Raw genomic sequence first — 14,128 nt, 5'->3', positions numbered from 1 at the left:
TCGCGCTAGCCACTTTTCGCTAGCGCTGGGGATCCTTCTGTTCTGTCTCCTGGGATCGCGCTAGCTACTTTTCGCTAGCGCTGGGGATCCTTCTGTTCTGTCTTTTGGGATCGCGCTAGCCACTTTTCGCTAGCGCTGGGGATCCTTCTGTTCTGCTACTCTGTACCTGGATCACGCTAGCCACTTTTCGCTAGTGCTGTGGATCCTATCTCTCGCTTGTCCCTGTTTTCGTGTGTCTGTCTTGTCTGCTACGCTTGCTGGAGGCTCGGTGAGGTAACCGTTAAGCAAGCGTTCGCGTCCTCTGTTTCATGTTTGTCTGTTAATGGTTAGTTAGCGTGCTTGTCTCTATTGTGCTTATCACGTGGAGACCGCGCATAACCGCGTGCACTGTTGCGAATGAGTGCGGTGTTCGCGGTTAGCTAGCGTTTGTTATTTTCCGTATCTCCTTATTGTATTATTTGCTGTGCCTTTGCTACCCTCGTGCCCTGTTTTGCTCAGTCTTGTGTCTCTGTCTGCAATCGCCATTCTTGCGATTGCATTCCCACTTCGTTTCCGCCATTGTGCGTTCACCGTCGCTGGGTGGCGACTAGTTTGGTGGACACACATTGGTTCTGTCCCTTTGCTCTGTTTCTTGTGAGCTATCCAGCCCTGCCTGATCGTACCTTGTCCTGGATCTGTACAATTCCCGTCTGGCATCTGTGGCTGTGCAGCGACTGTGTTCACCTGCACTCCACAGCGCCATCTGCCGGAGGGAATTGCCCTCTGCGGGTGCATAGCACCTAGCCTGGGTGTCCTCAAATATACGCTTGTGGAGGAGATCCGCTGCGTCAGAGCACGTCTGGTGCGCTGACCGCGAATACGATTCCACAATCGTTACAATTGCCCAGTGCCCCATTTTCCTTGCCACAAATCAGGGACTGTGCAGGTCACAAGTAGAAAATGAAAGGGGCCCCAAATTTTGCCCAGGGACACATTTTCTCTAAAACCACCCCTGGCTGCAGTATACTTCACACCTTATGTAAATTAAATCCAAAAATGCAATAGAGTAAACTCACTTATCTGACACAGGCAGGGATTAGCTGATACCGGACAACTGTACTTTCTGGTTGCTTGAGAGTACATATAGTAGGAGCCTTGAGCAGCAGTGGGCAGTCAAACTGCCCTATGAGCAAAGTGAGCTCAGTCATCCCTTCCTGTCCTCACCTGAAAGTGTGGCAGCCCCTATGACAACTTTTTTTTCAAAGTGACCCCCTCAGACAGAGACCCCCTCCCTCGTTATGCAGAGCAGTGTGCAGCAGAGCAGACACATACCTCCCAACTTTTTGAGATAAAAAAGAGGGACACTTTAAGACACACCTCTAACCACGCCCCCACCACCCCTCACTATGCATACCACAAAGAATTCAGAATCAAAAGATGTAGTTTTATCATTCAAGCCACACTGATCCGTTATATAATTAATAGTTTTACTTCATTTAAACATTTGAAAATTGAAGAAAGATATCAATTTAATTGATAGAAATAAAGTTTAGAGTCTATAGAAAAATATATAATAGCAGAGATCTGTTCATCACTCTTGAAAGAGGGACAAATAAGGAAGGAAGTGGTACAGACGGATTTTACTCCCAAAGAGGGTCTGTCCCTCCAAAAGAGGGACAGTTGGGAGCTGTGTAGAAATACCACAGTACTGGGTGCTGTCCACTCCTTTCCGTACAGCTGCCAGCTGGGGGGACCTACACAATATTAAAGGACAACCGAGGTGAAATTTGAGATAGACATGTGTATGTACAGTCCCAAGCACACAAATACCTAGACTGTGTTCCTTTTTTCTTTCTCTGCCTGGAAGAATTAAAAATCAGGTATGCAAGTGGCAGTTTCTGTCTGGGTCGGGACCGGGTCGGACTGGGTCAGACTATAGCATAACCCTCGCTGATTAGTAATTACAGCCATAAAATACTTTCCTGTCAGTAAATGGCTTCTGAGAGCAGGAAAGAGATAAGAATTGTCAATATTTTATAGATTTGAGCTCTGGGATACTTCTATAAAGGTGTCATTGAGCAGAGACAATGAAACAGTAAAAACTTAAAAATAAGAGTTTCAAATATAAAATAAAAGTGTGGGATATCCAAAAAAAGTCATTTTTAGGAGAAGGAGGATGGATACAATTGTTTTTCTCATCAATTTATTTTTACCTCAGATGTCCTTTCAGCAGGTGCTTTTAATGTTAGTTGATATCACAATGAAACAGAGACTGTTGTTAGCAGTTCATATTAGTGCTTACTCATGGAATCATCTTGTTTGTCCTCCCAGGAAAGTTACCACGCTTGAAAATTAAAGTCACAGCCCAGATTTCCCCTATGACATTTAAAGGCATCCTGAAACAGAGCGGAAAACTCAAAGTCTCCAAAAAAAGGAAAAAAAAGGTAACAAATACAGTTGCAGCTGGTTTGTTGAGTATTACAGCTCATAATCTTTTAGCTCCCTTGATGTCCTCCGGGTCCCTTCTGTTGTGTTTCTGCCCCCTCTGACTGATCAGCGTCTAACGCTGGTGAGTTCGGGAATTGCATGGAGGCTAATATGTCCTTGGTCGCTGTGTAACCATTCAAATTCAATTTAAGGAAAATGGCCAAAAGGACTTTAAAAGGGAAACTAAATGGCAAAGGACATAAAGTACAAGAAATGTCAAATAAAATTAGTAAAAAGCTTAAAAAAAGCCAACTAGAAATATAACCTGCAGAAAAGCAAAAACAGAGGTAAAAAATGTTGTCATTTAGCCATATCCCCTTCATTGGGATTATATAATCACAGGATAAATTGAAGGAAAAGTTTATACTATAGTTAGGTTTCTCTAAAAAAATGAATGAATGGGATACAGCAATGGTGCCTTTACACAGCATCGGAGGAAGCAAGGTAAACATAACATATTTCACAGATCTAATGCTGGGAATACACGGCTCCATTCTGAGCCATTAAGATGGCTCGACAGATAATTTCCGACAGGTCCGATCTCCCACCCGATCGTTTCCGCGCTCGATTCTGCATGGAGGACAATGGGAAAAGAGACGAGAATTGAGCGGGAGATAAAAGAATCGCCTGCAGAATCGAGTGCAGAAAACGATCGGGCGTAGAATCGAGCGGCAAAATCGAGCCGTGTATGCCCAGCATAAGACTGCTTTGTCAGGAGAGCGCCATGATCATTAGTCGTTACTGCATCTTTTCTATAGACCACTGCTTATTCCCTGATACTCCTTGAAGGACATGTGAGCAAGGATGGATTAAGATGTATTGATGAAGCCCTAGGCCAGTGATGGCTAACCTTGGCACTCCAGCTGTGGTGGAACTACAAGTCCCATGAGGCATTGCAATACTCTGATAGCTCTAAGCGCATCTCGGGGAGGGAGAGGCATGATGGGTTTTGTAGTACTGTCACAGCTGGAGTGCTAAGGTTAGCCATCACTGCCCTAGGCAATATAGTAGATTTGGGGCCCCCTTGTGATCTTTTTGGTAAGTGGAGAGAGGTCAAAGAAGGTGGCGGGTGGGCCCCTTGACACCCACTAGGCCTCAAGCATCTGCCTGTGTTGCCTGGTGGATGATCCTGCTCTACATCCAAGACAAGAAAAGCCATGTTAAATGTAGTACATACTTCTGTTTGTAATGGCAGTGTGTCCTCCATTTGTATTGGCAGTGTGTCCTCTGTTCGCCATCGTCCCTCCGCTATATACTCCGTTTGCAGCAGGCCCCGCCAGGAAAAATAGTGAGGACCTTTGACCCGGAATTAAAGTGGAATAAAACTCTGACATAACATTCAATAACAATGTGTTTTCCTGCTTTGTATTACCCATACAATTATTATATTTGCTTTTGTGCACAAGTAATATTGCCTGTTTACAAATTACAAGGTCCCAAAGTACAGTTTATCTGATCTGAAAACTGCCATTATATTTTATTAATAGATTTTAATATATAAATCAGCAGCTATCTAGTGATAACTTCTCATCTGTCTCTTCTTGTTAGCTCCAGAGCAGTTCCATTTCTGCACATGGCTGGCTGTAACTAACTGTATCAACTGAGGAATGTAAACAAAAGATAATATTATCTCCTCTTGGATGCGGATCATAAGCCAAAGGGGTTTTCCCACTGTAAAACAAATTGCTGTGTTTAACTGTTTGAATGCTGTTCTGTTGTAAAAAAAAATCTGGTAGTAGGGTTAAGGCTGTAAATAATCTTTTAGAGCAAAGAAGAAATGCTGAGCTTCAGACCACTTTAATGGCCCTCGTGCATGTTCAGTAGCCTCCTTTCACACATGAAGATGCTGCATGTCTGAAAGGAGGCTACTGCACATGCGGGAGGGCCATTCATTCCAGGTCACAGGTCCTGACTATTACTAGCCGGGTCCTGTTAATGGTGTATAGCAGAGGAACCTTTGAGAAAATGCGGTGGAGGACACAAAATGACAAAGGGGGCCATTACTAACAAAAGTATGGACTACATTTAACATAGCCTCTACACCCGCATTATACAGTATGAACAAATACAGCTTCCACTGAATATCAAGTGAATAAATATGTCCTCGGTATTCCCGGTATTCTCCTAATGAAGCAAAATTGAATCTGTGATAGTTATGGTTTTAGTGGAATATATGACACCCCAAGGCCATTGCTAAATGGTTTTAACAGAGCAGAGAAAGTTTTAATTGACTTCTTTTTTGCTGTTTATGCATGGAGTACTCTCTTGCAAGGCCTCCGGTTACCAATGTAAAATTATCATTAATACTTCATGGATTATTAAGTAGAGAGATTATTTCTTGCAAAGTCCCAGATACTTGTGTTTTTTGTTTCTACATTGAAACACATGAGTCATTCCTTGATGTTCTTACATCCAGCTACACTGCCAACTCAAATATTCTTCAGAAAGTATTTCCCAACTCTGTCGCAGAAGTTTCCAGAAATATGTGGGCTGTTTTACTTTTGCTCTTCTGTCCATTTTATCTCAAACCAGCTCAATGGGGTTTAAGTCTGGAGAAAGACCTGGTCACGCCATGTTTACAAGCTTACCATTGTGTTCTTTTTTTCCTAAGGTAGTTCTGGCACAGCTTGAACTTGTGTTTTGGGTCATCACCTTGCTGTAGGGTGAAGGCCTGACCAACTAAGTGTACACCAAAGGTTACTGCATGGTTTAGGCTCTCACTCTGTACAAGTCACTGACCTTGGATCCATCTTAACAACTCCAGACCAGGACACTTCCACTTCAGTGTTTGACAGTTTATGCACACACTGAAGAACCATCTTTTCACTTACTCAACAGCATTCAAAAATCTTGCATGATGAGCTAAAGATGTCAAATTTCAATGTATCTGTCCATAACACCTTCTTCTAGTCTTCAGCAGTCATGGGAGTGATGGATGGCCCAGGCAAGTTCTTTTTTCTTATTCTGACACCTTAGCACGAGTTTTCTTGCTGCAACTCAACCTGTCAAACCTACATCTTGAAATATTCTCTTTACAGTTAAAATTGAGACTTGCTTCCTGCGACAACTATTAGGCTGTGCTTGAAGCTCTGTTCCCATGAGCCACCGATCACGCAAGCTGTTGACTTTCAGAAACATGTCTACTGATGCTGTTGTGGCTTTAGCTTTGCCAAGACCAAGACATCTTCTTTTTAGAGGATAACTTATGTTGATGGTTCCTGTGGTTATAACAACCCCCAGGCTTATTTAGAAGACATAGGGAGACCAGGAGCCCAATCGAGCAGAATTGTGTAAGATTTGGGAAAGCATGTATACACTCACAAATGTGGGTTGCAAATCAATCAGAGGAGGCGGGAAATTAACCGTCCCTGCTCAGTTATCCAGGTCTGTAAATGGGAACTGGTCGGTCCCACTCCCTGTGTTCTTTAGGGCAATACTAAAAAAAACTATCACCTCTGAAGAGGTATGGCAAAATGAACTAAAATGGGGTGGAGGCATCCAATGCATAAAAAGATAGGTTAATAAAGCTATTGATCTTATAAACAGTGAGGTAGTATATATAATCTTACTTCTCTTGGTGAATTTGGACCAGTCTATTGAAAAATGTCTTATTGGTGCACATAAAATGGTCAAAAGACATTTTTCAATAGACTGGTCCGAATTTTTCAAGAAAGGTAGTATTACACTACCTCTCCTATCCTCATGCATTGGGTACCTCCACCCCTGTTTTAGTTTATCTTGTTGTCAGAGGTTCCTCAGTTTCTGAGTGCCTTTTGATTATAAAGAAGACTATACTCACTGATACCTTGATTTTCTACACAATTTTTCTACAGGAAAGACCTACAATTAAACACCTAATGTTATGATGGTCTGTTTTTCTACCATTGTTAACTGCCTTTTTCACACCATTTTTATAGCAGCAAGCCCATAGCCCTATACTTTTCAAATAAAGCTCATGAAGTAGATATGCTACCTGTAGAAATCGGTAGCAACAACTTTTAGTGCAGAACAGCTGTAAATGTTATACTGGGTGGGGGGAGGCTCCCCAATGTTGGTGTTAGTAAGGAACAATCTTACCTCAGTGTGGATTTTAAAGAGTACATTTATTGGACACCAATTAGTCTAGCTCCCCTCTTAGGGGTCATCCCTGCAGCCACTAGTCAGTGGTTCTAGTGCACATTTTTCAATTGGGGTGCGGCCCAAGTCCGGAAGAGGACCTTCCATAACATTTGAGTGGAGACGGATTTCTCCACAAGCTCAAAACAGTGGTTGCCTAATAGTAACCCATGTTTGTAAGTAGTATTTTTTGGAGGAATAATTTCCCTTATGTGTGAAAATACTACACTATGAGCGCTCCTGGTCTGTTTTCTCTGTCTTTTTCCGGTCAGTGGTGTTCCATCTTGATCCTGTCAGACCAGACACCCCCATACAGCTGTAAATGTTAACCCATCTCTTCCCTGTATAAGACCACAATCTGATCAAAAAATAACCCGTGACCTTCAGTTTAATTTCAGATATATAAGTTTCAATTTTACTGGCAATTACTGTAATTTAATATTTAATCCTCAATTCATTTGACTTATTTTTCAGTAATCCTTTACATTAAAGCAACAGATTACACAGAATAGTTGAAGGACACAATATAAGTCACACTATGTAACTCGCTGCAGTGATCCATGTGCCTTGGCTCGCAGTCCGATGAACTCGGTGCAAAGATGGCCATGTGTCGTAAAGAACAGCTTTTTCAGGTCTTGTCAGGTCTTAGCGCTTGGCTGTTATAGTACAAATAGCCCCCAACCCACCCCCAAAATCCTTTGCTAGGTCATTACTGATACATAAGCGTGATTAGACTGTAAGTAGAGCCGTGTTCCTCGTATTAATGTACACTGATGAACTGCATTTCATATTCTCTTGGGGAAATTAAAAACTGTTTGTTTATTCCCAAAGCCGTTAATTGCATAGTTCTAGGATAGCTCGGAGTACTTGCCTTCCTGTTAATCCCCTCTGAGTAAATGCACGGAACAGCGTGTGCGCAATGAGGGACCTTTACTTTATTAGTAAACAGCATATTGCTGGGAACAAGGGATGGACATCTGGCTGACCTTCTCTGCAACGAAAGCAAAACTCTCTTGGACAAAAATAATTGTTTCCATTGTCCTATGTAAGTAGGTTTCTTAAGGTTCCCATAGATATGTGATGGGGTTGAAAGAGAGTTCATGAACTGATTGTCCACGATGTCAAATGCAAAGAGCAAGTTGTGGCCTAGTGTAAAAGTCTAAGACCAAGTGTACATGTTTCCTCATGTGCAGATACTTTAACATTTCAAGAAATGATATGAATAATGAGCAAGTGCTAAACTCCAGGCACAGGTGTTATTTTGCCTGCTAAAGGTGGTTATTATATATAAGAACAATATTACCCCCCTGCTATGTTTTTGCATTGCTGGGCACAGAGATATGTGCTGGAACCGATTGTCAGTGATGACCCTATCCACTTGAGAGACCCCTCTTTATTATTATTATTTAGTATTTATATAGCGCCGACATCTTACGCAGCACTGTACAGAGAATATAGTCTTGTCACTAACTGTCCCTCAGAGGAGCTCACAATCTATTCCCTACCATAGTCCTATGTCTATATCGTGTAGTGTATGTAGCATAGTCTAGGGCCAATTTTAGGGGGAAGCCAATTAACTTATCTGTATGTTTTTGGGCTGTGGGAGGAAACCGGAGTACCCAGAGAAAACCCACGCAGACACGGGGAGAACATACAAACTCCTTGCAGATGTTGACCTGGCTGGGATTCGAACCAGGGACCCAGCGCTGCAAGGCGAGAGCGCTAACCACTACGCCACCGTGCTGCCCTCTTTGGTGGTTAATTGGTGGTTAATATACACAATATATGTATTTTAGCCTCCTACCCCAGATTTTGGCTTTAACGATTTCTCTTGTACCATTTGTGCATCCCACAAAATCCAGATGACAATGGATAAAGTTATGTATGGGTCAACTGAATGAAATCCCTATCTTCCTTTTCATTGCCTGGATCCTGGCAGAAGCATGTGTATGAGCTTGGACAGGACAGTGACTTTTATACAGTGGCTCTCCTCAGGACCTATTCAGTAAGGAGACTTTGGGCAGGACTCCCTACCACTACTGCCACTGAGAAAAAGGTTGTGGGCCCCATAAAATGTAGCTATGTGCCCCTTGGATTTCTAGATTGCTCCTACTCACATAACCAATTTAACTAATTATGTAATTGCTTTTTTAATACAAAATAAAGAGCTACATTTCATTTTCTCCATAGAAACGCTAAGGAATAAGAATCAACATCTCTGGAAAAAGTTCTCCATATCAATATTTTATACAATCAACAATGAATAAATGAGTGAATGTAATGATGCTTGACCGATGCAAGGATGTTCAAAATAAGACCACTACGCTGGCTGGTGATTGGTGCACCCTGGTGATCGTTACAGCTGGGACAACGCCAAAGCAAATGGGGAACTGGCATATCAACATTATAACTCTACATTAATGTCTACTGTCTACCTAATGCTAACTGGTGATGGCAAGAGAACCGAAACAATTGTGAAGGACAATTTTGTCTAATTTACACGGGTACTGCAAGTTTGTCCACCACACAACATTTTAGACAGCTATTTATAAGCTGATTCGGAATTTAAAAAGATTTACTAGATACAGGGGGGGCCAAAATTGAACACTGGGACCAAGTAGCAGGTCACCCTTTATGTTTAGTGGCCACCTCGTTTATAAAGTTGCCTGGTGTCTAATGCCTCCATCCCTCCCATATACAGTTCCCTGGTGTTGAGTGGTCTTACCTCCCTAGCCTACACAGTTCCCTGGTGTTTAGTGGTCCTCCCTCCCTATACAGTTCCCTGGTGTCTAGTGACCTCCTCCCTCCTCTATACAGTTCACTGGTGTCTAGTAGCCTCCTTCTTCACGTATACAGTTTTCTGGTATTCCATTGGTCCCCCTCCTAAACAGTTCCCTGGTGTCTAGTGGCCCCAACGCTTTACATTAAAGTCATCTAGGTATTGATTACATATTTGCGCAGTCATATGAGTGGAGGGGGTCGAGTTACCAGACATCCAACCCCATCTGTGACCCCAGGTCACATAGGAATGGTGGGGGCAAAACTCAGTCCAGCAGAACCAACCACTTTTGTTACAACGGCAGCTTGAAGATGATTACTGCTATTTCTCTACAATTTCTTCCCACACTTGAAATGCCAGAGCCCCTAATATGAACAATATAAACACTGCATGCACAGTCCCACTGTAACTCCAGTAATAAAGCAAGAATCTCCTCCAACACACAACAAATTGGTATTTCTGGATTTCATATTTTCTTATTTTCAAAATTGCATTTTTTTTCTTGTTGCAGTGCCAACCCTAAAAATAAATATTACAAATTATAAATTGATATTTTCACTTTAGCAGTCCACCATGACGTAGTTTGAAGTAAACCTGAAGCGACCTAAAAAAAAAGTCTTAGATACTCACCTATGTAGCAGGAAAGCTCTGGATCCCATAGCGCCTTCCAGCTCCTCTCTCCATGCCCTAGTTTCACTCACTTCTCTTTGTTGAAGTTATTCAACCTGCAGGCCAAATAGCTCTTTGGGACTCCTCGAGCAGGCTTTGGAAGTACTTGTGTCCCCAAGTATTTCCAAAGATGAGCAGTTCCGTGCTGCGTCACTGAACAAACTGTACATGCAAATTTTAGCTGCAGAAAGCGCTTTTCACACAAAGAAGGTAACGTGAGCACTCCTGAGCTATTATTAGATATCGTTTTACGTTTCTGGAGATGAACTTAAAAGCCTCTGTCCAGCCAAAATGTTTTTTCTCTCCTGGTTCGCTACCCCTACCTTTTAATATGAGATTTGGAAGGTAAAAATCTCTGTGACAGCAGCTGCTACTTGTAGTCATCCGTAGACAGACAGGCTCTCCTTGCTAGACTATGGAGAGCTTGCAGTCCAAACTTAACCCACCACTGTCTTGCACCAACACAGCTCCATCAACCATTGCTTTAGCTTTTTATGTGTTACTCACGAGCTACCTCACATAGGATTGCATAGTGCAATGGCGCTGCCAATACATTTTTTTGAAATATAGCAATTCAAATGTTTGCCATAGGTGTTATATTACCCAGATACGCTCCTGAATATCACAGCAGTTTTTTGATGTGTTGCAATTTCGATCACGTTTGCATTTTCTGCAGGTAATTTTTCAAGCGATTTTTTCTTAAATTACAAAATACAATAGAATTAACAACTCGTGTTGTATGCAGAAAAAAAGTGAAAGTTGTTGGAATTTTTTAACGCAATTATCCTAATTGAAAGAGTTGGTTAAAGGCAGCTCGGACCAACTTTTCTTCCCAGAAGGCAGTGCAGCAAGGTGGACCCACAATTTCTGAACTGCAGAGCACAGCGGCAGTCATATAACCACTGATGCTTTTAGCTGAATTCAGGTCATTACAGAGATTTTTAACATATAAATATTTACTGAAAAACTGGGAGGAAAAAGTAGCCAGGAGAGTAATAACAATTTTGATTACACAAGGGCTAGAAGTGATATATCTTGACTGAACTATAACTATGATTAATCACAGTCCCCCCATTTATAGAGACTGACTGTAACAAACTTATCTGGTGTGGTCTCTGGAGGCTGTTCTGATAGTGTGGAGCAGCTGGAGAAAGCTTCCTCTTCCTCTTTGGTCAATGGCATCCCCGGCTCCCCTGTAGACGTGAATCAGAATGTTCACATCCCCGGCTCCCCTGTAGATGTGGGTCGGCGTGTTGTTTCTGGCAGGACGCGTGCAGCTCAGAGCTGCCTTTTTTAGGCTGAGGAGGCGTGTCTGATGGGGTGTCAGCTGTGATGTCATCAGCTGACACCTTATTGCAGAAGGTGCTGTCAATTCTGGGGCTGGGCTTTTGCTCTGCCTCTTGGGTATTTAAGGCCAGAGTATTCACTTGCTCGTTGGCCTTGATACTAATCAGTATGCTGGTTCTTGGTCCTTATCCTAGTGAGATAGTTGTTTGAGAGCTACATTTCATATATTGCGCATCAGCCCGATATATATGTGCTCCAGTCAGTTTAGAACTGTGTAATATATATATATTGTAATTATAGTAACTATTGTATTTCTGTGTATGATCCGGCAAGTCCACCACTCTGATTAACCATCTTAGCGGTATGGACGAGCTCAGCTCGTCCATCACCGCCGATGGCTGCCGCTCAGGCCCTGCTGGGCCGATTTTGCTCAAATAAAGAGCAGCACACGCCGCGAGCAGCGGCGAAAGAGGGTCCCCCCAGCCGCCTGAGCCCTGCGCAGCCGGAACAAATAGTTCTGGCCAGCGCTAAGGGCTGGATCGGAGGCGGCTGACGTCAGGACGTCGACTGACGTCCATGACGTCACTCCGCTCGTCGCCATGGCGACAGGAGAAGCCAAACACGGAAGGCTGCTCATTGCGGCCTTCCGTGTTACTTCTGGCTGCCGGAGGCGATCGGAAGAACGCCTCCGGAGCGCCATCTAGTGGGCTTTCATGCAGCCAACTTTCAGTTGGCTGCATGAAATAGCTTTTTTTTTATTTAAAAAAAAACCTCCCGCAGCCGCCCTGGCGATCTTAATAGAACGCCAGGGTGGTTAAAGTCTCATCCCCTTGTACCTCAGTCATCTGATACCCGTTATAGACTTTGCCTCTGTCTCATCCTTGTCTGTGCCTCGTATATCTGATCCTATGTGTATGACGTCTGCCTGAATATTGACCTAGCACCTGTCTCTATCCCTTGTACTATAGTCATCTGATTACCTGTGTAACGATCTTAGCCCGTTTTTGACCTAGCTCTACATTAGTCCTCCTGTACCGCGCATTTCTGACTTTTCGTGTATGGCCCGAGCTTCGACCTGACCTTGATTTATTGTATTTTCTGTGTGTACGTTAGACCCATTATTACACTGACGTTCCCAGCACTTAGAATGCAGAATTCCCAAGCTCATTGGAATTCAGCATAGCTTTCTTTTATCAAGAACTCTGCTAAGCACTATTTATATCCAAACCATTCCAATACATAAACTATGTTCAGTTCCAGAGAAACTACAACAAACCCTGGCCTTGATGTGTCTCATGATGCCAAATCCCAAAACCAGCTTTCCAAAGACAGCCACAGTGTGAGAGAGGTGGAAGTATAGGAAGGAGAAGAGTTTCTTTAAGTGAACCCGAACTGAGTACAAATAGTTAAAATTGTGCACTGTCTATTACCCTTATTTCCAGTGTGGTGAAAGTTTTTGCAACTTTATAGGTATTAGTATCAGAAAGTGAAACCTAACCATTGACTTAAAGAGACTCCGTAACCAAAATTGCATCCTGTTTTTTTATCATCCTACAAGTTCAAAAAGCTATTCTAATGTGTTCTGGCTTACTGCAGTACTTTATACTATCACTGTCTCTGTAATAAATCAACTTATATCTCTCTTGTCAGACTTGTCAGCCTGTGTCTGGAAGGCTGCCAAGTTCTTCAGTGTTGTGGTTCTGCTATGAACTCCCCCTTCCAGGCTCCTCTCTGCACACTGCATGTGTGTTATTTAGGATTAGAGCAGCTTCTCTCTTCTCTCTTATCTTTTACAAGCTGGATAAATCGTTCTCTGAGCTGGCTGGGCTTTCACATACTGAAGAATTACAGACAAGGGCAAAGCTGTTTGCAGGAAGAAACAAGCAGCCTGTCACTTCAGTGCATGAGAACAGGGGGAAAGAAACACACAAATGATCTCTTGAGATTCAAAAGGAAGGCTGTATACAGCCTGCTTGTGTATGGATGTATTTTCTATGTGTGGACATACTGTACATCAACCTACTTCCTGTTTTGGTGGCCATTTTGTTTGTTTATTAACAAACTCTTTAAAACTGTTTTTAACCACTTTTAATGCGGCGAGGAGCGGCGAAATTGTGTCAGAGGGTAATAGGAGATGTCCCCTAACGCACTGGTATGTTTACTTTTGTGCGATTTTAATAATACAGATTCTCTTTAAAGCCATTAGACTCAGAAAATGCAACCCAACCCTATTCTCACACACAACCCTCTTCTGTCGGGCAACTAATATAACCCCTCCTGGAGGGAACTAATAATATCCCCCTCCATTGGTGGGCAACTAATAACCCCCCCCCCCCATTGGGAACTAAAAACTGTGTAAATGTATGCTGCTTTTGGAACTCCGGGGGTTGCAAATAATTACATCTGGGAATTACTGAAAGAAGCCGCGCATGCACAGTTATGCACAGTTCGTACAGCGCACGTTGCATAATCTGTTGGGTCGCAATATCTTACACCACACCAGCAGCAAGTGCTGCAAATTACACTATTAACCACTTGCCGACCGCGTCACACTAATGGGCAAGGATGCGGCAGCAGCCCCAGGACCACGTAACGCTGATCGGCGGAAGGTCCTTGGGGTGTTGTTTGCAGGAGATTGCGCCCCCCGATGCGCACGCATCCCTGCTTGGATGGCGGAGCAGACTCCCAGCAGTGATCGCTGCTAGGAGACTGTTAGACAGCGAAACCGCTGTCTAATTACCCTGTACAACGCTGCTATCTAAGGCAGCGCTGTACTGGGGACAGGCGTGTGACATGGCTGTCCCCTCCAGA

The 14,128-nt window shown here is 43.1% G+C and overlaps 1 protein-coding gene across 1 annotated transcript in view; it reads left to right on the top strand.

The window, feature by feature from the left end:
- Positions 1 to 9,907, top strand: part of LOC137570492 (uncharacterized) — a 47,463-nt gene extending 37,556 nt beyond the window's left edge. Inside the window, exons 10-11 of the mRNA XM_068279165.1 lie at positions 2,311 to 2,423; positions 8,773 to 9,907. Coding sequence (XP_068135266.1) covers positions 2,311 to 2,423; positions 8,773 to 8,781 — 122 coding nt within the window. The 3' untranslated portion in view covers positions 8,782 to 9,907. The remainder of the gene's footprint in view (positions 1 to 2,310; positions 2,424 to 8,772) is intronic.
- The last annotated feature ends 4,221 nt before the right edge of the window (positions 9,908 to 14,128 follow it).

This window comes from Hyperolius riggenbachi, chromosome 4 (assembly GCF_040937935.1).
Source record: "Hyperolius riggenbachi isolate aHypRig1 chromosome 4, aHypRig1.pri, whole genome shotgun sequence".
Taxonomy (NCBI): domain Eukaryota; kingdom Metazoa; phylum Chordata; class Amphibia; order Anura; family Hyperoliidae; genus Hyperolius; species Hyperolius riggenbachi.
Note: the sequence above shows the minus strand (reverse complement) of the source record. Positions and strands in the feature narration are given on the sequence as shown.